At 43.0% G+C, this 23,291-nt stretch overlaps 2 protein-coding genes across 2 annotated transcripts; one reads left to right on the forward strand and one right to left on the reverse strand.

Moving 5' to 3' along the window:
* Nucleotides 1-1,275: 1,275 nt before the first annotated feature.
* armc8 (armadillo repeat containing 8) lies at nucleotides 1,276-17,274 on the reverse strand. The gene is made up of 22 exons (XM_030081167.1): nucleotides 17,002-17,274; nucleotides 13,624-13,700; nucleotides 11,957-12,028; nucleotides 11,353-11,495; nucleotides 11,140-11,237; nucleotides 10,925-11,017; nucleotides 9,593-9,673; nucleotides 9,380-9,455; nucleotides 9,174-9,264; nucleotides 8,927-8,987; nucleotides 8,613-8,813; nucleotides 7,160-7,255; nucleotides 6,991-7,073; nucleotides 5,915-5,996; nucleotides 5,713-5,799; nucleotides 5,521-5,613; nucleotides 5,230-5,379; nucleotides 4,407-4,502; nucleotides 4,079-4,174; nucleotides 3,728-3,800; nucleotides 2,949-3,042; nucleotides 1,276-2,834 (listed from the first exon to the last, which is right to left on the reverse strand). The coding sequence occupies exons 1-22, from the start codon at nucleotides 17,044-17,046 to the stop codon at nucleotides 2,801-2,803; spliced, it is 2,022 nt and encodes a 673-aa protein (XP_029937027.1). The 5' UTR covers nucleotides 17,047-17,274; the 3' UTR covers nucleotides 1,276-2,800.
* A 255-nt stretch (nucleotides 17,275-17,529) lies between these two features.
* dbr1 (debranching RNA lariats 1) lies at nucleotides 17,530-23,183 on the forward strand. Its single transcript, XM_030080443.1, has 9 exons — nucleotides 17,530-17,682; nucleotides 18,612-18,971; nucleotides 19,101-19,225; nucleotides 19,316-19,396; nucleotides 19,497-19,582; nucleotides 20,062-20,286; nucleotides 20,382-20,459; nucleotides 20,548-20,693; nucleotides 21,866-23,183. The coding sequence occupies exons 2-9, from the start codon at nucleotides 18,775-18,777 to the stop codon at nucleotides 22,647-22,649; spliced, it is 1,722 nt and encodes a 573-aa protein (XP_029936303.1). The 5' UTR covers nucleotides 17,530-17,682; nucleotides 18,612-18,774; the 3' UTR covers nucleotides 22,650-23,183.
* The last annotated feature ends 108 nt before the right edge of the window (nucleotides 23,184-23,291 follow it).

A 23,291-nucleotide genomic window follows, 5' to 3' on the forward strand; every position in this document is an offset into this window, starting at 1 on the left:
TTCTCCATATAAAAGACATTGACTTCCCTATAATCTTATCAACTAAAGGCAAGCATTTGATCACAAGTTACATAGAAAGCCATCAATGTCACCTATACGGAGAACACTTGCACCTTTATTTAAAATGTAATTTATTTATTTATTTATGTATTTATTTTTGTTGATGACTGCAAAAGTGTTGAGGGATATGAAGTCCAGTCAAGGTCAGCTGGGGAGAAAGGGGTATTTCTTTAACTTTCTAACTACACTCTATAACTGGATGCATTTCAGACTGAGTGTAGCATCTCCCATCCTTATGTAGCACATACACAGACAAATACATACTGCATCTTGAACACACCAACACACGGTTATCATGACCTGCAACCCCTTCCTCAAACACTGAGCTACATGCTGGTAAAAAGACAACAGACTAACTCTGAAACAACCACAACAGCCAGGCAGAATCACCGCAGAGGTCTAAGGACCAACTCGTCCTGGCACGATCTTGTCAGGGAGGCACGGCCTTGCACGGGACAGGTCCATCATGTTATTTGTAATATAGACAGTCAGATTTCTGGTTTCTATTTTCTGTAACAGGTGCTGGGGAGTGGGTTTGGGTGGGTGGAGAGCATCTGGACTCTTTTCACAGTGAAATAATAAAGGATTCATTGGGCAGACCTCCTATCCTGATGGACTTCTAACACTATGGGTTCCTATGGGGTGGGGTATATAAATTGGGGTTTTAAATTGAATGCATGCCACAGCTAATTGCATGAGGAATGTGCCTGCTTTTGAGCTGTTCAAGGCCGAGGGGTGGTGGGAGTAGACAAGCCGCCTACACTACTGGAGGCTGTTGGGCTTCAGATGTATTTTATTAATGACTACTGTTACAGAAACTTTACCAGGAATACATACTGTAAGACAATAAAAAAAAGTGTTGTTTTTTTAAGATGCAAGACTCCTGTGCTACTTTTTATGCCTGGATCGCAGTTAATCTAATGCAGTTTCACAGCTGGTCGGAAACATCCGGTATTGAAACCCTGTGTCACGATGCCAACAATGTGGGAAGTCCACCCTGCATTGATATTTTGTGTTTTATTTAGACGGTGGGGAAGCAGAGAGGGAGATAAGGTGAGCGCACAGTCCTCGGCTTTGGTCCAGACTGATTTGGTGGGTGAAATAACATTGGCAGGATGTAAAACCACTGTTAAACGTTCTCTTTTCACCCCTGCCACTCAACCGGAATTGGCAACAACCTCCAAGTTTTGAGAAATAAGACACAACACAGAGGAAGTCCTTCTTCAGGTCTGCATATATTTCAGTGGTAACATTCATTCTATCAGAGCTTCAGTAAGGTTTGAAATGTCAGGGGACAACAGTCTAGAAAGATTCTGAGAAGAAATCATATGGCCGAGGGATGAAACATACTGAGGCATTTCATTCTGCTGTGGTAGATCCACTTAGTGCCTTTACCCTCCAGGGGCCAGTCTCAATCATTCTTTATTCCTTACATCCGCTCTGTCCTTGTCTGCTTCTCAAAACAAATTAAAGAAAAAGAGAGAAAAGTAGGAGCTTAGGCAATGTCACTTATGCTTTTTGACAAGCAGACACAGGGGATGCAGAGAATGCAGAAAAGGCAATCGACATTAAATTTTAGTCTGTAGAGGTGTTAGGATGCATGCACCCCATGTTCCTTCTCTCTCCAATGTTCGGCTCATGTGCATTCATGTACTCAGCCCTGCTAATTTTAAAATGGTCAGGTCAGAGTACGCACTATTAGCTTGGGAACCAATTTTCCCATTGGGATTATAAGGATACTCGACAGAAGTGTCAGGGTCCCGTTGCGCTACAATGCTTCCATTAGCCGCTGATCTTAAACGGAGAGGAACTAAGTGCTGACAGAGCCAGAAATGTAGAGAAAAAAAGCACACAGAAATGACAGCTGATTTTTTTCACCTCTACAGACCATGTTCAAGTCAAATACATACACACGTCACACTGTGGAAGATTCACCCGACTGTGCCAAGAATCAAGGATAAAAGAAAGAGTGAATGAAAAGAGAGGGGTTGGGGGGGATAAAAATCCAAAAAATATATTTATATGTTTATATTTATATATATTTACGAGGTATGTATCCACAAAAAAAGAAAACACCAAAAAGTTCAAAATAAGCAGTCTGATTTTTTTTGTTTCCAAATGTGTCCTTTGTGTGACGCCTTAAAATAACAATAATATTAATAGTAATTTCATTAATGAATAATTAATTAACAAAATAAAACTGGGAAGCTTTGCTCTCCCACAGCCCTGCCCTTGTGTCAAACCTCACAGTCCGGTTCTCTGAGACCCAAGTCTCCGCTGTCGGGAGTCCAAAAGCACCAAGGCCTCTCGGCCACAGGGTGGCGCTAGTCAGGCTGCTGCACTTCACAAAAAAAAAAAAAAAATATTCACAAGTCCCAGAGGGGACGAAAAAAAAAAAAATCACCTCATCTTTGTATTGGGGCGGGAAAAAAAAAAAAAACAAAAACAAAAGCTGAAACCCTCAAGACACCTCCTCCTAACCGTTGGTTCCCAAACAGCAACCATCGTCTCAGAGTCTCCAAGCTGAGGTTTGGAGTGAGAGGAGCTGGGGAGGCTGGGTTCAGGTGGTGGCATGAGGGGGGGAGGTGAAGGAGGCCCGCCACATTTTAAAAAAAGGTGTCTTTGTGCAACAAAATAAAACCTTGAGATTAAACATAACAAGAAATTAAAGAACCAATGGCAGGTGTCCTCCTCACGATTGTTAGTTAGGCTGGCAATGGGGAGTGTCTCCCGTCTGTGGTCATGCTAGGTACTGCTGCATCGCCGTCTTTGCCCTGCAGGGGAGATGAGAAGAGTCACTGTGACCTGCTCAGTTCAATGCATTTTCTATGGGTAGATGAAATTTCTGTGCTTCTTCTGTGCTGCTGTGTTTCTCCACCCTAGCCTACCTGTCACTGAGGTTGGGGTCAGAGGCCTGGGTGAGTTTGTGCAGGATGTCCACAAAGCCCATCTCCCTCAGCTTGTCCTGGCGCTCCTGAGAACCTGATGAGATGGTAAAACATACACAAGGAAATTAAAGAAACAGTTCACCCCTGAGGGAAAATTCTTTCACCCCATTGTGGGCAAAGTCCACTGAAGTTTATACGTTCAACCATCAAAACCATAGCAAGTTACATCCACAGCTCCATCTCACCTTTCTCCAAAATAGCTCTACTAAATACAGCCAGGTAGTTGAGACATGTGCACTCATTTATAGCCACTAAATTACACTTGGACACCAACAGGCTGATATTTATCTCATTAGATAGACAGACTTTTATTGTCACTGCAAGAATAAACACTAGCTACTTCTTGTGTGCTTTGCAGCTGATTCTGTTTAGATGTCATTAGCCAAGTTGGGGGTGGAGGAGGAGGCTGTCAGATTGTGCCTCGCTGTGCTAGTGCATGCTACTTTTGATATTCATATTATGCCCCTTTTTTAACTTGAAAAAACTTGACCCTGCTAACTTTAGTTGTTTACGCTGAGATGGAGCGGTGGAACTAACCTGCTGTGTATTTGGCGGTCATACAAACTTCAGTGTGCCTTGGATTTATTAGAAGAGACCCACTTCCTACCTTCCACACATCCCTGCTCCTTCCCCTCACTTAAACATCCCAGCATCCGGCAGCATCTAAGCCCCACCACTCTGTCTAATGCTTCTTCCCCCCCCTGCTGTGTGTCCCTTACCGTCTTCCTCATTCCAGATCAGGTTGGAGATGCAGAAGGTGGCAGCCAGCTGCAGCTTCACGTTTGAATGCCCCTGAGAGGAGGAGGACGAGGGGCAAAGTCAGTAAAGAGACAGAAGGAGCGAGGGGGGAAGAAAAAAGGACCAGATACATGGGCTCACACGGACACAAGACTTCTCCCTACATAAAAGAATAACTGTGTAGTACTGCAGTGCCATTTAGTACTGCAGACTATCAGTTAGTAAAATATACTGTGTTGCACTTAATTTGCACTTTTAATTTGTTCAACAGAGTACACAGGTGAGCTAAACGATACACTGGTGTTGGTGTAATACTGCAGAGGAGACTGTACCATGTAGTATTTGATTTTCTGGAGCATGTCGTCATTGGTCATGATGAGTTCCTTGGCTGTGTTGCCGTCAGCGATGTTAGCTAGGATGCACAGAGTCTGACAAATAGACAAACAAAGGAACAACTGTTGTTTGGTGCAGAACAACTGATTACAGACATTTGTAGCAAGAACAAACCAGGCATTAAAACCGGCTTAGATCGTGTGATATCAAGCTCCGCTGGCAGACCCTGAACCTGCTCAGCAACGTGACTTCATGATTAAGGTGTATGTTAAATAGCACATGTATAACCACGTCTCCACATGCCTGTGAATAAAGAGAGAAGCTCACCTGTTCTTTGACCTCTATGCTGTGCTCTCCTTCTAGGATGAGGGTGACTGCCTGCATGATCTGCTTCCCATGAGAACTCATGATCTGGTCGATGTGCTGACAACGTAGAGGCAGGAGCGGGGAGGAGGGGGGGTTAGCATGAATATGCATGCTCTATCTTGTGCTGAGCTGGTGCTTAGATCGTCTGAGAGTTTTTCTAAATATAGCTCGTACAGGAGAGCATGCATTTTTCAGTTATCAAGTGTAGGACAACAAGGTTCCCTTTCTGATGTACAGTTTGCTGACTTTTCTGGGACATTCCACGACTACATCAAAAGTAGTTTGCTAATGTTTTTCGGCTGAGAAAAACAAGATTGTAAATGGCTGAAAAGCCTGGTTTCTGCTACAGGTGGGCCTGTTGTGGAGAAAAAATAGCTTTAGGCCATCTAATGCAATGAATGTGTCAAAAAAGATGGAATTTGTTGAAATGCATTACTTCCTATTAGGGAAGTTGATGATTAATCAATGACTGATTAATTCTCATTAGGAATTTGAGTGATTAATGTTAATGAGAATCCATTAATCTGTATCTCAAATGTTTAAAAAATACATTCACAGCATTGATTAACTTATCATTTACTTGACAAACTGATAATGAAATTTCCAAAGATTTGCAAAGCAACACATTTGTAACATTTCCAATGAAGTTTGAAGTCTATGAACAGGATCAATGTCATTTATATGTGACTGTGTGACATGAGTGATGCTTTCAGTGTGACTGTGCTGCTGCTGTGTGCATGTATGTGTATGTGTGTGTGCGTGTGTGTGTGTGTGTGTGTCTCACCGGGCGTGTTGACAACAGATTTCGCAGCAGACCGAGGGTCTTCATTAGCACGTTGGTGTCGGGGTCCGAGAGCAGGCGGAACAGTTGCTCTGTTCCTAGAGACCGAACAATCTCAACCTTCACTTTCTGATCCGCCTGGAACGCCATGTTCTGCGCGCACACACACACACACACACACACACACACAAATGTGAGTGCCGAAAAAAGGTGAATGAATGAATGACGAAGTAGGTAAAGTGTAAAAAGGATGCAGGTGAGATCACAAACGAGGGTATAAAAGGCCTTTCTTACCATGAGAGCCCAGATCCCGTTGACCCTCAGTGCAGGACTGTCACTCTGGGTCAGACTGCATAGTAACTCGATCACCCCAGACTCCAGGATGGGCTGGACACAAACACACTTAGAGATTAGTCTCAATATGGAAAAATATCCTCTTAGAGCAATAATCTCATTACTATGTATTTTGTGTGTGTGTGTATGTACCTCTTTGCTGGGCGAGAACTCCAGCAGCAGGTTGCATAGTGTAGAAGAGGCCATAACCAGGACCTCATCTGGAGCATTCTGCAACAGCTGCATGCAACAACAACAAAACATTTATTTGAACCTGTATTCATCTGAGGAAAAATGACTGAGATTTTTTTTTTCCTCCCAGAGACAGCTGTCATGGGATTTGTTTTCAACCAACCTTCATTAGAGGTTTCCACACTGCGTGATCGTGGAAACTGGTCCTCAGTTGTTGCACCGACCGCGACAGACTGTGGAGACACCTGGTGAACATACATGAACATGAACACAGAGAAAGGAGACGCAGCACTGCATCTGCATTCACAAGAGATAGAACAAGTTAACATTTCAGTGCGATGCACCCTGGGCACGTGCTTTTATATTATCTGGACACAGTAGAGCCACACAACTTCCTTAATGTGGTTAACATGGGCGATTTGCAGAAGTCATACAGAAACACTGAAACCAAGGAAATTTCCTCAAAAAGGAAAGTTAATTTTGCATTATTGTGTGAGCAAATAATGCCACCAGGAAACTAAAGACCTATAGCATCTAAAAAAAAAGTGGTCGCTGGTGACGTTTGGACACACAAATCTGATCTGATCACTTGCAAACAGTGAAGACAGTCTGTCTCAAAGATCTGATTTAAGAAACAACTCCGGTCTCAGCAAAGCCTTAGAATTCAGCACTTTCCAAACGACTGCAACACATCAGACAATCAGTCACGCTGATGATTATGTCAGCATACCGCAACAAAGATGCAAAGTCAAAGAGCCACCTGACGAATAAATTGTGTGTGCAGATTTTGATATTCTGTTAGACAAAATGGAGGAGTGTGTCCTTTTGACACCAAGCTTTGCAAAAAAAGGAGGAGCCCTGCCAGCATCGCAGAGGCAGGCAGATCGACCTCAGGTCACACATATGGAGTTGGTGCTGATGTTGGGGATGCAATCACTAACAACGACATTATGTTTTTCTTTCCTCTCTTTTTTTTTTCTCTTACACACATTTGCAAAGAAAAACTGCTTTTGATAACAAAAATATTAGAAGAAAAACAGACATACATAATAAAAACAGATATACACAATACAGACTATAATATGCAATTTTAGACCAAACAAAACAGATTTTATAGGGCTCTGACATTGTAGTTAAATAAAAAATAAAGCAGACAGAATGAGCAGGAGGACAACCCAAGTCGGAAGAAAGTGACGGTCCAATCAGACGGGCGGAGCAGTGCAGAGGTTTTTTTCATACCTGACAGCTGCTAAGCGGACTTTGATGCTGGATTCTGATAGGCCACTGACTATCCTGTCCATCATGTTCTCTGTCTCTGTGATCTGCAAAGGCAAGAGGAGTGGCAGGTGAGGCTGACGCCTGCGCACACATGCACAGGCACAAATATGCACACGCAAGAAAAGGTCACCTTCTTTCGGATGTCCTCGTCGTTGGAGCCCAGTGAGGCGTACAGTTTGAAAGCAGCTTGCCTCAGCTCGTGCGCGTGCTTCAGGTCATGGTCGAGCTGCACGGGAGACAGAACAGTGGACAGAACGTCAACCGGGGACAACCTGGTTCCTCTCAGAGGTAAAAACGCTGTCGCGACATCAAGGAGTTAACAAGCCTCCAGTAGCTCATCTTTTCCTCAGTGGTATTAAATTGTGAAATAGGAGATGTATTAAAAATTATGGTCTCTGGCTGGAGTTTAACGAGCTGCTTGGAAACATTAGAGGCAAATTATTGCTTTTGGAATTGCTGGAAATGACTGGGGTGCAGCCGATTTTCGGGAGAATAACTCTCTCTGGATAAAATGACTATGAAGATTGTATGTTTTTGAAATGCAGATAACTCGAAAATCGTCTTTCATTTCGAGGTTCTGAGGCAAGTGATCTTGTAAAAAGACATTTTAGCTCTCAGTGGGCCTTGTTAAAATAAAAAAGACAAACGTCAAAGAAACAGGGACAGTGATTCTGTTTCCTTCAAGTATTAAACTGGCTTCTTTGATGATCAGACTGTTTTCAGAGAGCAGAATAAATAAAATGCCACGTGCAAATTCACCCAAGATGCAATGAAGATGCAATCATACAAACTCCAGAGATGTAAATAAAGCGCATCGCTGGACGTAATTAGTCACCTTAACCACATATTGCTGTTGTCAGGTGAAAACCACAGATCTACTACTATCTTCAACTTTTCAGGAACAACAAACAACAACCTTTAGCCTCATCACTTTGCATTTTTCAGTTTTACTGAAAAAAAAAAAAAAATTGAGTTACATTAACCCTGAACCTCCATTGGAGCGTGTTGTTCCTCAGGTTTAGGTTATTTTCTGCTGTTTAAATTGTTCATATTTCTATTTTTCTATATTCCTTGTTTATAGTGTTTATATTGCTTGCTGCTATTTATTATCTGTTTATAATATAAATTTGCTTCATATTTTGCTATCCACTTTGCTACTGTAATGTTTGAAATTTCCCCACTGTGGGACTAATAAAGGAATATCTTATCTTATCTTATCTTACAGGGTTTTCACCTGACAATGACGATAGTCCACACACAATGCATCTCCAATCCACATAAAGAAACTATGTGAAGAATAAACTGCATACATTAATCTGACCAAGAAGTGCATGCTAATTAAAATATCTTTGATAGTAAAATATTAATATAAGCAAGCAAGTGAGACAAGGTTTTTGCTATTATGGGAAGAAGAAACGTGGTAATCTCCCAATCTAATCTGATTTTAAACACACCAGAAACAGATGTTATAGTCACAAAGACGATACAAAAAGAGATATTGATGCTATGTATAAAAGGGGCATGAATTTGCAGTACAGTGACTTTTTGTTTCTTAATTTAAATTTCCTAACTCACACACCCACCCTCTTGATATCAGTGATGGCGGAGACAGAGCTGGGGTATTTGAAGTAGTCGGCCAACATGGCCACCAGGTGGTCAGTGGTGCTGGCGATCCTCTGCAGCTCCACGTCGGGCTCCATCAGGTAGGCCAGGGTCTCAGCCCCCTCCACCCGCTCCTCCAGCAGCCGCTCCTTACTGCACATCCGCACCAGGCACGGCAAGGTCTGGTCGGAAAACAGCACCAGAAATGCGAGTCAGATGCGTACACACCCCAAATTTAAAACTTGAGCAAATCAGAGTCTGGATGGAGATGGGACACTTTCAGAAAAATCCTGACCTTTAGAACTATGCAGCTGTCGTCCGTCCTGATGGCGCCCGCTCGACACATGTAGGTTAAACTAGGATTGAGGGAGAGGAGGACACAAATGAAAAGGGACGGTACAGGGAATATGAAACATGGTAAAAAAGAAACAGAGGATTAAAGAAAGACAAACAAACAGCATTTTTCCATGGTAAAACCGCTGAAAATGAACTGAAACAACAGAAATGCTTCATCGTGGTCATCATGATTGTAAGCTACTCACCATTTGGCTGCTGTTAGCTGCATTTCAATGGGCTGATCCCTTTGCATCATTCTGACAAATACCTGAGAGAGCAGCTCGCCATCCACCAGCACTGACAACACAAACATCATCACAGCCTTGTTAAAATGTGACATTCATGCAGAGGAGAGGAGATAGGATGTGAGGAGAGGAGAGGAGGAGAGAGGAGAGGAGAGATTTTCCCTCACCATTCACCAGTGTCATGGAGACCTGAGTGTTCTCATAGGCCAGGACTGAGAAACACTTTAACGCCTGCATCCGGACCTGCAGGAGAGACAGCATCGGGAGCAGGGAAGGGGAAGTAGAATAAAATAAAGTCAGAGGTTGGACGGATGGAGTGCTTTGTGAAATATTGGTACAGAAGCTGAAAGCACAGGAAATCCAACTGCAAAATCTTTTACCTTATAAGAGGGAGAGATAAGTAGAGGAGCAATGTTCTGGATGGCACCGTAGTTGAAAAGAACCGTTTGGTGCTCTGGAGTCTGCAGAGTACACACACACACACACACACACAAATATATCATGTATCAACAATGCTAATGTGTGTAAGTGTGTAAGTGGCACATGCTCCATTGTGTGCATGTTATCATGGTTTTTGTTAAATATTTTTTGCCAGCCAACATGGTGGGTAACACTTCAAGTTTTCAGGATATTTACTGCACCCATGTTTTAAATAGGTTAGAATAAATTTCAGCTTTTGATCAACAGTCAAGCCAGGAGAAAAGAAACCGTTATGTCTTGTAGGCCTTTTGGCTGTCAGCGATACAACCTGTCATGTATGCAAATACTTTTTAGCCCACAACAGCAAAATGGAGCGTAGAACAAAAGTCATGTTGGTGAATATGTTAGTAACCAAATAGTACAATAGCTAGCCTGATTTCCAGATGCCATGAATCACACTGTTATTCAATGGGGTCTGGTCATTTCTCTATCACAGAGGATTTACGGCAGTCACTGCCTGTTCCACCTTTAGACCAAGACCACTAATCAGTGTTAAACCAATCATAGCTGCTTAACTGATTGCATCATCAGACATCACCACAACAACACCTTTTACACCGGCTAATGATTTATCTTTTAATTTACTGATGATGGAACACAAATTTAGTTTTCTGCTGGTAGCATCACAACACCTCACGGCTGCTGCCATGTTTGTTTACTTCTCACTGTGAAGACGACGCATTTTGTCGACTGGCCAATCAGGCAACTCACACAGATTCCGATCAAATCCGCCTCCGGGAACGAGAGCAGTTCCAGACCTCAGGAACTGCCACGTAATTGAAAAATGTGGGTGGCGGATTCACGAGGGCTGGATCCAGAATAGTATGGTGCACTTTGTGCTACAACAGCAGAACCAAGAGAAAAATATCCGTGCTACTTCTGTTAATTCATCAGCTAAAAGTTGCCGTACACGTGTGATACTTAAAAGTTCAGTGAGTGAAAATGTCACATCTTGTCATCACGGGCATCATGTAAAATTTAATTTCTCACTTCTATTTACTGCCTCATTACGTTGTTCAAGTGTAATCCATCCATAATTACAATAACTCTGTCAGCGTGTGATGGTGCCACCGGCTTGCTAATGTAACTGCATGGTGGTGCGAGTGTTTGGTTTCAGGAGACATGCAGCATGAGCTGTTTGGAGTCATTTTACGAATTATCATATCTTCCGCTGATTTTGACCAAAACCCTGGTGTGCACATGTGTGTGTGTGTGTGTGTCTGAACACTAACCTTACAACAGTGGGAGAAGATCTGTGTGATGTACTCCTGGGTCCTCTGTGAGCGGCTGAGTAGAGACATTAGATGGGGGATCACAGTGGGGTCCTGCGAAAACACACAGACAGACACTTTTACAAGCACGCAGCTATAAGAGGCTTCTAGCGCGGTTCCAAGTCAACACTCTCACCACACTCTGGCCTCAGGAGCGCGTGTGCGAGGGAACCTACAGTGTAGAGCAGCTGCACAGGGGTGACTGGACTGATGAAGACTGTTCTGAGACATCGGAGACACGCTTCGATGAAGATTAGGTCTGGATACAGGAGACCTGGATATACACACAAACACATGCACCGCTTAGGGTCTTGTTCTTTCAAAGTCATCAGAGACACTGTATTGTGCAGCATGTGTGTGTGTGTGTGTGTGTGTGTGTGTGTGCACACCTTGGAGCAGGGCAGGGATGATGTGACAGTCCACCAGGGACTTGATGTTGTTCTCAGTGCCCATTGCTAAGCTGCCCAGCACCACGGCACATTCTGTCCGCAGCTCCGGACTGGACGAACCCTGCTGGAGAAGGTATAATAACCTGGGACCAACAAACACACACACACACACACTTAAAGGTGAGTTTACTGTAAAGCATGCTGGGGATGACTACTGGTGCTTTGTGAAGATATTTACACCAGACTTATAATGAACAATCAATATTATTGTGCATATGATGACTGAACAAGTAGAGGCAAATAACAGAAAAGGTAGAACAGTCTAGTGAGTTGAGAAAAGATTAAATTATATTTATATATGTATTTTAGAAAACGTTTAGGAAGTCTTGTTGTATGTTGTTCTGCCTCATTATTACATATTTATATTCTTGCCAAAGCTAAATATTGTGATTTTTTTTAACTTTATTTTTTATGGTACATAAGATTCCTATGCATCAACAAAGTCCAACGCACTGACATGTAAATAAACTTGATTGAAATTGACTTGGAAGGTCAGACCAAAAAAAGACAAGGAGCAATGAGGAAATGGTGCGGGGAGAAATACCTGGGAACGGCTCCCAGAACAATCAGGTTGGCTTTCTGCTTGTTGTTTCCAATGACGGCATTCTTCATGTCACTGTGAAGTCAGGGGCGGACACACACACACACACACACACACACACATACACACACACAACGGTATTTTGTAAGCAGTAACAAAAACCACAAGATTTAGTGAACATATTCAAAACGCCAGGGAACACACGCTGCACTTGTGTTCCATTTAAAGGTACGCTGTATAAAACCGCACTCTGAAGTCAAGCCACTCTGACAAACAATACGGAATAACCATGGAATCTGATGACTGAGTCTACATGGGACTCATTATTAGCTTTACTCATTGGTAAATTGTGTCAATCCATCCTCACTTCTGCACTGTGCACTTTAAGATGCAGGTACTCGCCGGAAAATAAATCAACACACACCAGCGCCACGGGCTTTAACCACAACGTCCTCAGAGGTGTGCCTTGATACGTTTCAAGGTGTTTGCTAAGAAAACCAACATGTGTAGGTTAACAGGGGCGGGTCAATACATCGATAATGACATATATTGTGATACTTCCTCTATTGATGCATTATCAGCACACTTGTGGAAAGTATAAATATTTGACTTTTCAACCTCATTTGCACATTTGAGTTCCTATGAGGCGTTTTGGTTCTCAGCCTTGAGGTTATTTGAACTTGAACTTTTCTGTCATGTCATATACAAAACACTAATAAAAATGAATTATTTTGCACATTCCAGGGTATTTTTTCCCTTCATTTACAGATAACGTGATGTATCATAGCTTACAATATATCGCAAATTGCAGAATTGTCTGTATAGTGATTCCATCGATATTGTGGGTAAAATACCATCATAGTATCATATCGCTGGTTACTCAGTAATTCCCACTCCTATAGGTTAATATTACGGGCTACCTGAACTCTTCACCAACACAAAAACACATGAAAAGCAAGCCTTGTACTGTTCAGAGCATTATGGGTGCAGTGCAGGCCACAGCTGGGCTGAAGCATCGAATACGTAAGGGACCACCGGGGACCAGAGCAGGTGCACACATAGCAGATGTGCCAGACTTTCTTTGGGTCACAGCGTGGGCCTGTTCAGTTCTATTCACTCAAAAAAATTTCATGCAACATTTCCACAGTTCTGAATGCACCTCAGATGGTATCCAATAGCAGGTGAATGAGGCTAGTGGAAAAGTACAGCCCTAGCAGAGAGTCAAGTCAGGCAGCTGCTGGGCTAGTGGAGCGGTTCAAGCCGTAACAAGAGCTAGCCTAGTCAGGGTTAAAAATAAAGATGGAATAGCCAGAGTCCAGGTCACCACAGGGGGGAGGGAGAGAGAGAGAGAGAGAGAGAGAGGGGGAGAGACAGAGCAAGAGAGAGTCTGCCATGCTGGACAGTGAAATGCATTTTGAAACAGACTGTCACATGGAAGCCGGCACATGTAAACACATGGGCAGGTGACCACCCCAAACAGCACCATCGTTCCTGTTTTCTCCAAAATAAGCTCCACCCGGCACATGCACACCGAGCGTAATGTGCCGCATGCGAACTAAGTCAACCTGCTTGGAGCTGAAGGTTGACGTGCACTTCACAAAAACTCATTCCGCATCCCTCCGCTGCCTATACTGAACAGCACAAAGCACCATACATGCAGCTGAACTTACATGACTCCCTGCAGCACTTTCTGTGGGTCGGGGTCGAACAGCCGGTCAACATAATGGCGACTGGTGGCAGTGACCTCCTGCATGGGGATGAGACACAAACATGAATGGCCCAATTCACCTACACATATCAACTATCCAGCTCAGGTCACTGTTTGCAACACACACACACACACACAAACACGCACACACACACACACACCAGTCAGTCCAAAACATGAGTATTTGCAGGTTTCAGCAGGTCCAGCTTCATACCGTCTGCAGTAGCCTAATTTTAAATGGTTGTTAGTACTCAATTTAAGACCAATTTCACTACAAAATAAGGCTGGAATGTGAAAAAAGAACTGCATCTGCCAGAATATAGGAGGGCTGCACAATATGGACTAAATTTCATACCTCAATATGTATGCCAAATAGCTTGATAGCAATATGACTGTGGGTTCACATTTATTTGAAACTGAAAAACAACATAACAATACCAAAATGGACATAGAAAATGCAGCTACTTCACAAAATATTTAAACAAACAAACAAAAAAACAGACCAATCACAGTCTCAGGCTAGCCCTATTCCTGACGTTGATATTGTCATATCGTTGCCTTTTGAGATATTGATATCATGTATGTTTACACAAGGGTAAGGATATATCCTTTAGCCTCAGAATATAAGACTGCATAAACGGGTTGATTTCTTGCTAGAAAAACAGTACAAAGACACTATTTAACTGTATTTTAGGTCTTTTCACACCTAGATATTAGATCATTCAATTTAAGGCATCTTCAGGATTTAACAAATGTGTAGAGATTCAGTTGTAGAGGAACCCTGATACACTCAAATTCCAACACAGTGAGACATACAACAGCAGCCATGACAGCACACTTTAAACACTGTTCCATATCCATGACACTGACTGGCTGCATGTGTGTCACCTGATAAGTGTGTTTGTTTATATCATTGGGAGCCTTAACCAGAACTTTCCAGGCGCTTCCTGAGGAGCACACAGACACAGCAGTGCTCTCACTCAGCTTAGTGCCAGGTGTTTCTATTGGCATCTAGTGCCAGACATGGTTTTTCAGAACATGCTTGCACCTGGCATGGCAATTTGTTTAGCAAGCAACCCTTGTGGAGCTGAATGATGTGTTAGCAACACAGCAGAGCTTACCAGATGACTCCATAGTATGAATGCATCACTGGTTGGTTTACAGTCAAATGAGCTTATGGTCAAAAAACATAGAAGATAAGATAAATCTTTACAGATGTGGAAATTTGCCTTGGCCTGCACAAGTTGATTAAAACACATCACAATAAGATACAATGCATACAATAATGAAAAGCACAACATGCACAGCACAGACAAAAATAATGGACAAGGCTCCAGTGTGAATGGTGTTCACGAGTTTAGCAGAGTTAATGCATGTGGTATAAAAGCCTTTTTGTACATGCACTTGGTTGCTGCAGCGGCTCTACAGCGTCTTCCCGAGGGCATCTTTATGACTTCTTTAAAAAAGAGGCGGTGAACAGGATCAGACACTATTTGCCTGGCTTTTTGTTTCACCAACATTTCACACATACACTACTCACAAAAAAGTTAGGGATATTTGGCTTTTGGGTGAAATTTATGGAAAATATAAAAAGTTCACGCTACAGTGATATTATATCATGAAAGTAGGGCATTTAAGTAGAAGCATGCACTGGTGATTTCCTCATCTCCCAACACATTATTGAAACAAAAGCCAACAACAGTGGTGGATATACCACAACAAAAAATGTCAGTGTCAATAACTTGTCATGTGCCCTTGAGCATCAATTACAGCTTGAAAACGACATCTCATGCTGTTCACAAGTCGACTTATTGTCTGCTGAGGCATGGCATCCCACTCCTCTTGAAGGGCGGCCCTCAGGACATTGAGGTTCTGGGGTACAGAGCTCCGAGCCTCTACACGGCGACTCAGCTGATCCCATAGGTTTTCTATGGGATTCAGGTCTGAGAAAGTGCAGGCCACTCCATCTGAGGTACCCCAGTCTCCAGCAGCCGTTCCCTAATGATACGACCTCGATGAGCTGGAGCGTCAAACACCTGATGTGAATTTTGCCATTAAACTCCTTGTTAGAGAACAGCAACTTGTGCAAAAAGTAGTGAAACATTGAACAGTTGGACATGTGCATTCAAAAGTTTACAGAAGGTCACATTAAGTTCACCTGTAAAGGTTATAATGCATTTTAGGTTCATCCTGAAATTTCACCCGAAAGCCGAATATCCCTAACCTTTTGTGAGTAGTGTATATCTACATCCTATACTTTTGCTGGCCATGTGTCTAATTCTAAATAGTCTAAATAATCTATTTTTTGTCCTTAAATCCCAGGTGCCCACACCATATACACAATAAGACAGTCTGTAAAATGTCCTTGCTTATATCAGGACACCAATATCCTGATTAAGCGTTGCATTGTTTTTTTTTACAGATGTATGCCGTGTTGGCTGGACATTGCTTAATAAAATGTAAACTATAGCTGCTTGCTGATGTTACTGGGTCATTACTTCTACTCGAGAGGTTAGAGGCCCATTCAATGGGACATGAGTGACTTTCAGGGCAGCACTTTTGGACCCAAAACAGAACCTCGTGCGGCGTAACGAGGTGGGGGCGTTGCCAATGTTGCACGATCGCGCACGGGTTGCCTTGACAGTCCATTTATTTACATCTGACAGCCTGACATATTGATCTCTGCACCTGAACGTCACTCGGTCCCAAACTTGTCCGAGTTAACTTTTCCAACTTGACACTGTTAACAACACAGCTCACTTATTAGGAAAGTGGCGTTAGCTTGTGTTAAGTTTGCCATCATGAGCTACAACTACAGCGTTTAAAGGGAAGATCGATACTTGTTGATCAGAAACATATAGGGTCCGGGACATGAGAGCGACTTGTTTTACACAATACATTCGCCTTTAAGGGTGATCGATACTCTTCAAAACGAGAAACCTGTGACAGAAGTTGCAATCTGGCTAGCTGCTAACTCATTCCGGGCGACACTGACAGCTAGGTGGTGCGTTTGGTTTGTGCCGCGGAGAGCGTCGAAGAGGTGGAGCCTTCCGCTTGCCGCACGCATTCCACAACGCGTCCAGAACTTTCTCCGCCCGTCGGGGGCAGCCCGGGACGCAAAAGACGCGCACCTGACAGCTACGTAGGTGGACCGCCTTATAATGCTACATGTTGCAAAGCCCCTTAGCTCGGAGGCTAGCAGGCAACTTACAAAGCCTTCATTGACTTTAGCAAGTTGCTAGCCTCCTGCGACCCGTCCGATCGCGTTGCCCGCTCACTGTGACGGCGAATGCAATGTACAACTTAACATGATGAGACACGGTGAGAGTGTGAGACTTACAGACAGCACGCTGATGCGGAGAGGGGCCTCCAACAAGCACGCCATCTCTCTTCCCCCGATCGAGCGCCCCAATCGGAGCAGCACTTTCTACACACTCCGCCCCCCCAGAGCAGCTGTGAGTGGCCTTTAAAAAGTAAATGTGGCCCAATTTCTCAGCACTAAATGAGCGGTAAAAAGTAGAAGGGCTGGTGCGGCTCCGCTCCGGGTATTACGGTAGCTATATTCCATAAAATAACCTAACTTGGCGAGCTCTGTGGACTGAGTGAGAGTGGATTTGTCAATAAAGTAAATTTTGTTTATAAATGTGACGTAAGAGAAACCTGCGTGATGCGGATTCGACAAAATGACTTGCGCTAAACCACTGCGCGCGTTTATCACAGCCGCTGAGAATGTGTGTATATAATAAATGAATAACCTTTTTTTTTTTTACATGGGGATTAAACAATGTTTTTTGATATGAGAATTGACTTTATGAAATGTGTCACGGAATGTGCTGCCGCCGGTCGAAAAGGGTTTTTACCCGGCAGAGACACCGCGCATGCGCCTTCGCCGGTCGACGGAAGGTGGGAAAATTCATACATGTTGTGGCTCTGCAAACCTAATTTAGTATAAACATGCTTTTGGGAGGTAGTTCGTAAGGTCGCGTCGTGGCAGAGCGGAGGAACACACTCCTGCGGTGATGTGAGTACCGACTCGCCCCGGTTGGCTGCTGTAGTTTAGTTTCAAACATGGATGTTTGGGGGGTGAGGTTCACACAGCCCGTGTCGGGTCACTTGCACATGATAATGGCACCTTGTTGCTGCAATATAAAGCATGCAACCAGTAACGCTTGGTGATTGAACTTAACCCTCCTGTTACCTCCAAACATTGTTATCAATTTGAGCCCAGCGATTTAAACCTACGGAAAGGATTATAAGTATAATTATTACCCAAGTTTATGTGTCTGGTGCTTTGTGTATTGTTGACTAGATAGATAGATAGATAGATAGATACTTTATTCATCCCGCAGGAAATTCACAGTTTTTCAGCAGTATCCACAGATTACAGATTAAATAAAATAAAAAAGATGAAAAAAAAAAAGAATAAGATCTAAGTACAACAGAATAAGATCTAAGTACAAGCCAGTGTGCAAAAAGCAATGTGCAAAAAAAAAAAAACAAACAGGAAAAAAACGTGTGCATGGATGTATAAAATGTGCATAGAGGTAGGTCAATGTGCAAATTTAGAAGAAATATACAGTATACACATGATAAATAGCCGAAGCAATATAAACACTATAAACAAGGATTATAAAAAAAAAATAGAAATATGAACAATTTAAACAGAAAAAACTATTAATCATTATTAAATTGGCCCCAGAGAAACACTTTCTCCCAGTAAATTAGAGAAAGTCATTCCATATGAAGCATTTAGTATTTAGAGATGTTAAACAATGAATGGGTTCAAGCTGACCCTAGTGGTAAACAGGAGGGTTAAATTTGTTACCTACTACAACTGCATAATTTCTTACATGTGATAATCTGGCTTTCCTATCACCACGTCCTTTTCAGTGGAAATAAAGGCATCATGCCTGCTCTCTAATGTTTTATCCTTTATTTGTATCCATACAGAACACTAACACTGCATAAGGGCCAAGATTATTTACCAAGCAGCAAGACAGCTATACACCGCAGTGGAGGCTGACGGCTCCTGGAAGATAAACTAATCTGAAGAGGTGGGGCAGTCCTGAGCATCATCACACGTCCTCTGAGTGAGTTTCTCTGAGAATCCAACATGAAGGTCGCGGTCGAAGGCTGCTGCCACGGTGAGCTGGACAAGATCTACGAGACTATCGGCTACCTGGAGAAGAAGGAAGGGGTGAAGGTGGAGCTGCTGCTGTGCTGTGGCGACTTCCAGGCGGTGCGAAATGAGGGAGACATGAAGTGCATGGCGGTGCCAGCCAAATACAGAATGATGCAGACCTTCTACAAGTCAGTGTTTTGACTGTGCTCTGTTTTTTTTGTTTGTTTGTTTGTTTTTTGTTTCTTTTTGTTTTTATTATAAGAACTGAATAAGAGCATTTATAAGTCTGGAAGGTCTCACCACTGTCTCTGTTGCAGATACTACTCTGGAGAGAAGAAGGCTCCAATCCTGACCATCTTCATCGGAGGGAACCACGAGGCATCCAACCACCTGCAGGAGCTGCCTTATGGAGGCTGGGTGGCCCCCAACATTTACTATCTGGGTAAGGAGCAGCGCACGGTGCATACGTGTAAATAATCTTCCATCTGCCGCTTCATGAATTCACTAACTTGGTCTGACTGCACATCCTCAGGTTATGCTGGCATCATTCGCTACAAGGGGATTAGGATTGGAGGCTTGTCAGGAATCTTCAAATCACATGACTACAGAAAGGGTGTGTTTTCTTAGTTTCTCTACTATGTACAAATGGCTAGTGCAGTTATATATATATATACATTATACAGTACATATGGAACGGATGTGTGTTCTTTCAGGTCATCATGAATTCCCTCCATACAACCCTGAGACTCTGCGAAGCGTATACCACATCCGAAACATTGAGGTCTTCAAACTAAAACAGGTGATTATTTGTTTTCTTTACTTATTTATGATGTATTGAATAGCGATAGATACAGTATACATAGATAAGCTGATAACAGTTATTTGATGTAAGTATCATAGTGTTTATAGCTGATACTGATTTGCTATGCCCATCCCCAGAAGGACTTTTGATCACTTTTATCGTAGCGATAACCTGTTTCCCAGAAATGTAGCTCTAAATATGGTCTAATATTTATTTAATTAGTGTGACTGACTAGCTGCTACATTACAAAATTGCACACTTGTAGAATTAAAGTAAAATAAATAAATAAATAAATAAAAATAAAAACACAGTAAAATGAGTAAACTCACAATTATAGATTGGTTAAAACTCATAGGAATAATTTGTAAATAACGTATTGGACAACGATCAAGAATTGCACAGGTATCTTTTACATAACAACAGTACGATCTCTCACTTAAGGCCGTTTAGCTAAATCGAGGTTTGTTTCTACCCAGATCCAGATGCCCATCGACATCTTCATGAGCCATGACTGGCCTCGTGGGATCTACCACTACGGCAGCACCGAGGAGCTGTTGCGTAAAAAGAAGTTTTTGCGTCAGGAGGTGGAGTCGAACACCCTGGGAAGTCCTGCCGCTGCGGAGCTCTTAGCCCACCTCCAGCCCAGCTACTGGTTCTCTGCACATCTCCACGTCAAATTTGCTGCCATTATGCAGCATCTGGTGAGAGCTAGTTGTGTTGCTGTTGCTGTGTGTATAATTTTGAGGACCCAGACTGATGTTTATACCAACTCACTGCATACTTTTTGTCCTCATAGCCCAAAGGTAAAGCCGCCCCACGTACAACTAAATTCCTGTCCTTGGATAAATGCCTGCCCTATAGGGAATTCTTACAGGTGAGAGAGACTTTTGATGCAAATGGTCCGAGCTGGTTAAACTCTGGTGTGATCGATGTGAGCAAGGAGACATGTGCTTGTATTCCAGATTGTGGATATTCCAGAGAGGCCAGGTTCGTCTGATGGCCTGGAGTATGATCCGGAGTGGCTGGCTATTCTGAAGGCCACCAACAGTCTGCAGAGGACCACCCCTCACAACTGGAACCCCCCGCAGAATAACGGCCTGCATGAACGGTATTTATACATCCTATAAAATTAGACGCAGAGCAAATGCAGTCAAAGTCAAATGGTTGTGAAGAAAGGCATATGGATGCAACTATGCCATAACCATAACAAATTAAGGCAAGCAGATGCTTGCATGAGTTGAAATTCTTCAAATTGACCTAGAAATTCATCCGACACGGTTACTCAATCAGGTTCAAGCAGTGCGACGCTTGCAACTAAACATTCCTTTGTCATGTGGTGTCATCAAACATGCCTGCATATCGCCATGCCAGTTTGACCGCTTGTGTTTCAAGTCAAGATCAAACTCTGCACAGCAACACTGGGACACGCTTAATGGGTTGAGTCATGTATTGCTGTCCAGTCAAGGTTTGTTTCAGAATCCATCACCCTGCATTATGTTGTAGCAGATTCATTGGGTGGTGATGAGGTGGCTTCTACTTATGTGTTTATAGTGCATAATGTAAACTAAAAACATTTTTTCATAAAAATTAGAGATGCGTGATATTGGAGTTTTTGCTGATATCCGATATGCCGATGTTTTCCAACTCTACTGGCCAATGCTGATACTGATATATGCACATATTTTTACCACCTAATTGCAAAGAACATAAAGTTTCTCCTTCAGTGGAATTAAATTTTATTATGCCTGCTCTTATTGTGAGGGCCTACTGTTAGATTCAGACATAAAATATAATGCTTGTCATATTGCACACATTGCACTGAGCAAAGTAGGAAAACTAGTTCAACTTAGGTTCTGTAAAACGTGCCGTATTTATTTTTATACAACATTTTCTTTCAAACAAAACTAAAGTAAACTAAAGATTCATCCTCCTGAAATAGGCCTGGATGATGCTCTCCCAAAGAAAATCGAGACAACAGCCACGACCAGAGCAGATTTGATTTATATCACGTATCAGCATGTCATATCAGCTGAAATCTTTTTCGGGGCTGATACCGATATTTCATTTCTAAAGCCGATACCGATGTCACGCCGATATTATCATGCATCCCTAATAAAAATAAAATTAAACAATTTGTTACAATGTGAGAACCAATGCCTGCATCTAATCAGTTTATCTCAAAATGTTTGAGCCTAGAGATTCAGCTGACTCAAACATACTTGCTGGACTTAGTTTTGGTTCATGCTGTCCCATCTCATCTGCACTGTGTATTTCCATCAGATGGGACTTCAGCGCTTCAGAAGCTGCCATGATGGAGGTGGTGGAGGAGCTGAACGGTGAGCTCGCTATTCCAGAAAATTTCAGCCAGACTGTACAACCGTATGACCCTGCCAAGCCCCAGCTGCACGCCAGCCCCAGCTGCAGCACCAACCCCCAGACGACCGAGCTCTGTGCCACCCTAGGCCTCACAGACATCTACGCCCGGGTCGGGCAGGGTGCCGATGACTCAGGAACAGGTCAGGGTGGCGCCGGAGGGGAGGAGGAAGACGAGGCTGATGATGGACACAGCACAGGGAGTATTGACGAGCCCAGTGAGTATCCAACAGATACATCGGCGTTGTCGAGCTCGTATAATCCCGATGAGATCATGATAGAGGATGAGTGGGAGGAGGAAGAGGGTGGAGAGCACAAGGGAGAGGTTAAGAGTGAGTCTTTTTCAAAGGGAGCAGCGAAAGGAGACGAGCGCTCTGATTGTTCTATAGATGAGTCCCCGAAACCCGGCCGTATGGTTCTGCCAGAGCCCAAGTCTGACGCCTCACCCGTTCGCTTCTCCTTGCCCCTGAATCTGCCCCCTCCCTCCCATTCTACCCCTGCCCCGGCCCGGTCGCAGCCCTCGGCAGACAGGGAAGGACTCTTGGAAGGTGATGCTGCATCAGCGGCCCGCATCCCCAAACGTACCAGTGATGAGACGACTGATGCCGGCAGCACTGGCACGACTCCCAGGATCAAACGCAGGAACCAGGTCATTTACACAGCAGTGGAGGATGAGGAGAGCGAGAATTAGCAGCCACAATGAGATGAGAAAAGTGGACTGATTCCCTGTCATTTGTCCCTAAGTGTATAATTTTCAGTTTGTCGATATGGATTTGTAAAACCTAGGATTAGTTTATGTCCTGCCTTTTATACAATGCAATAATACTGACATGTAGACCAAAGTTCTACTGCAAATGTTCGGTAAAACCGAGAGGTAGGGATTTATTCAAATGCTCAAAAGCAAATTGTACAGGCGGGTGAAAGAGCTTTAGCTGTTTATGGACTTTTTACAGAAAAAAGGAAAGACTTGCCATACAATTGCCATCGTCTCTTGAAATAATCATGGCCTGGCTTTTTTTTTTTTATAAATGCCACTTTTAATTGACGGAACAAAAAAAGAAATGTTTTAGGAGAGGGATTTTTGATTCCTGTGTTTAAAATGTATTTTTAAGTTATGATTGGACTTATGATTCTGCTGTCTGTAGTCACCAAAAAAAAAAAAAATAGGAGTGATTAAAGAAAACAGATTTCAGAACACATTCTATTTTCTGCTGAATTACTGAGTTGACACACCACGTCGTTAAAAGATGATTGTACAGCTGCTTGGGGGGAAAACACTCAAAACAGAGAAACATGTCTGTGCGGTAATCAAGTGTTACTTTAAACTTTTTTG

Source organism: Myripristis murdjan, chromosome 21 (assembly GCF_902150065.1).
Source record: "Myripristis murdjan chromosome 21, fMyrMur1.1, whole genome shotgun sequence".
Lineage (NCBI taxonomy): Eukaryota > Metazoa > Chordata > Actinopteri > Holocentriformes > Holocentridae > Myripristis > Myripristis murdjan.

What these genes read in the sequence shown, in the direction of transcription:
- armc8 (XM_030081167.1), bottom strand. Translation starts at nt 17,046, where the DNA reads ATGGCGTGCTTGTTGGAGGCCCCTCTCCGCATCAGCGTGCTGTCT. An exon ending in AAAGTGCTGCAGGGAGTCAT is followed by an intron (nt 12,029 to 13,623) that starts GTAAGTTCAGCT and finishes CTGACTTCACAG; the next exon opens with TGACATGAAGAATGCCGTCA. An exon ending in GTCCGCTTAGCAGCTGTCAG is followed by an intron (nt 5,997 to 6,990) that starts GTATGAAAAAAA and finishes TATGTTCACCAG; the next exon opens with GTGTCTCCACAGTCTGTCGC.
- dbr1 (XM_030080443.1), top strand. Translation starts at nt 18,775, where the DNA reads ATGAAGGTCGCGGTCGAAGGCTGCTGCCACGGTGAGCTGGACAAGATC. An exon ending in ATGATGCAGACCTTCTACAA is followed by an intron (nt 18,972 to 19,100) that starts GTCAGTGTTTTG and finishes TCTCTGTTGCAG; the next exon opens with ATACTACTCTGGAGAGAAGA. An exon ending in CCCCAACATTTACTATCTGG is followed by an intron (nt 19,226 to 19,315) that starts GTAAGGAGCAGC and finishes GCACATCCTCAG; the next exon opens with GTTATGCTGGCATCATTCGC.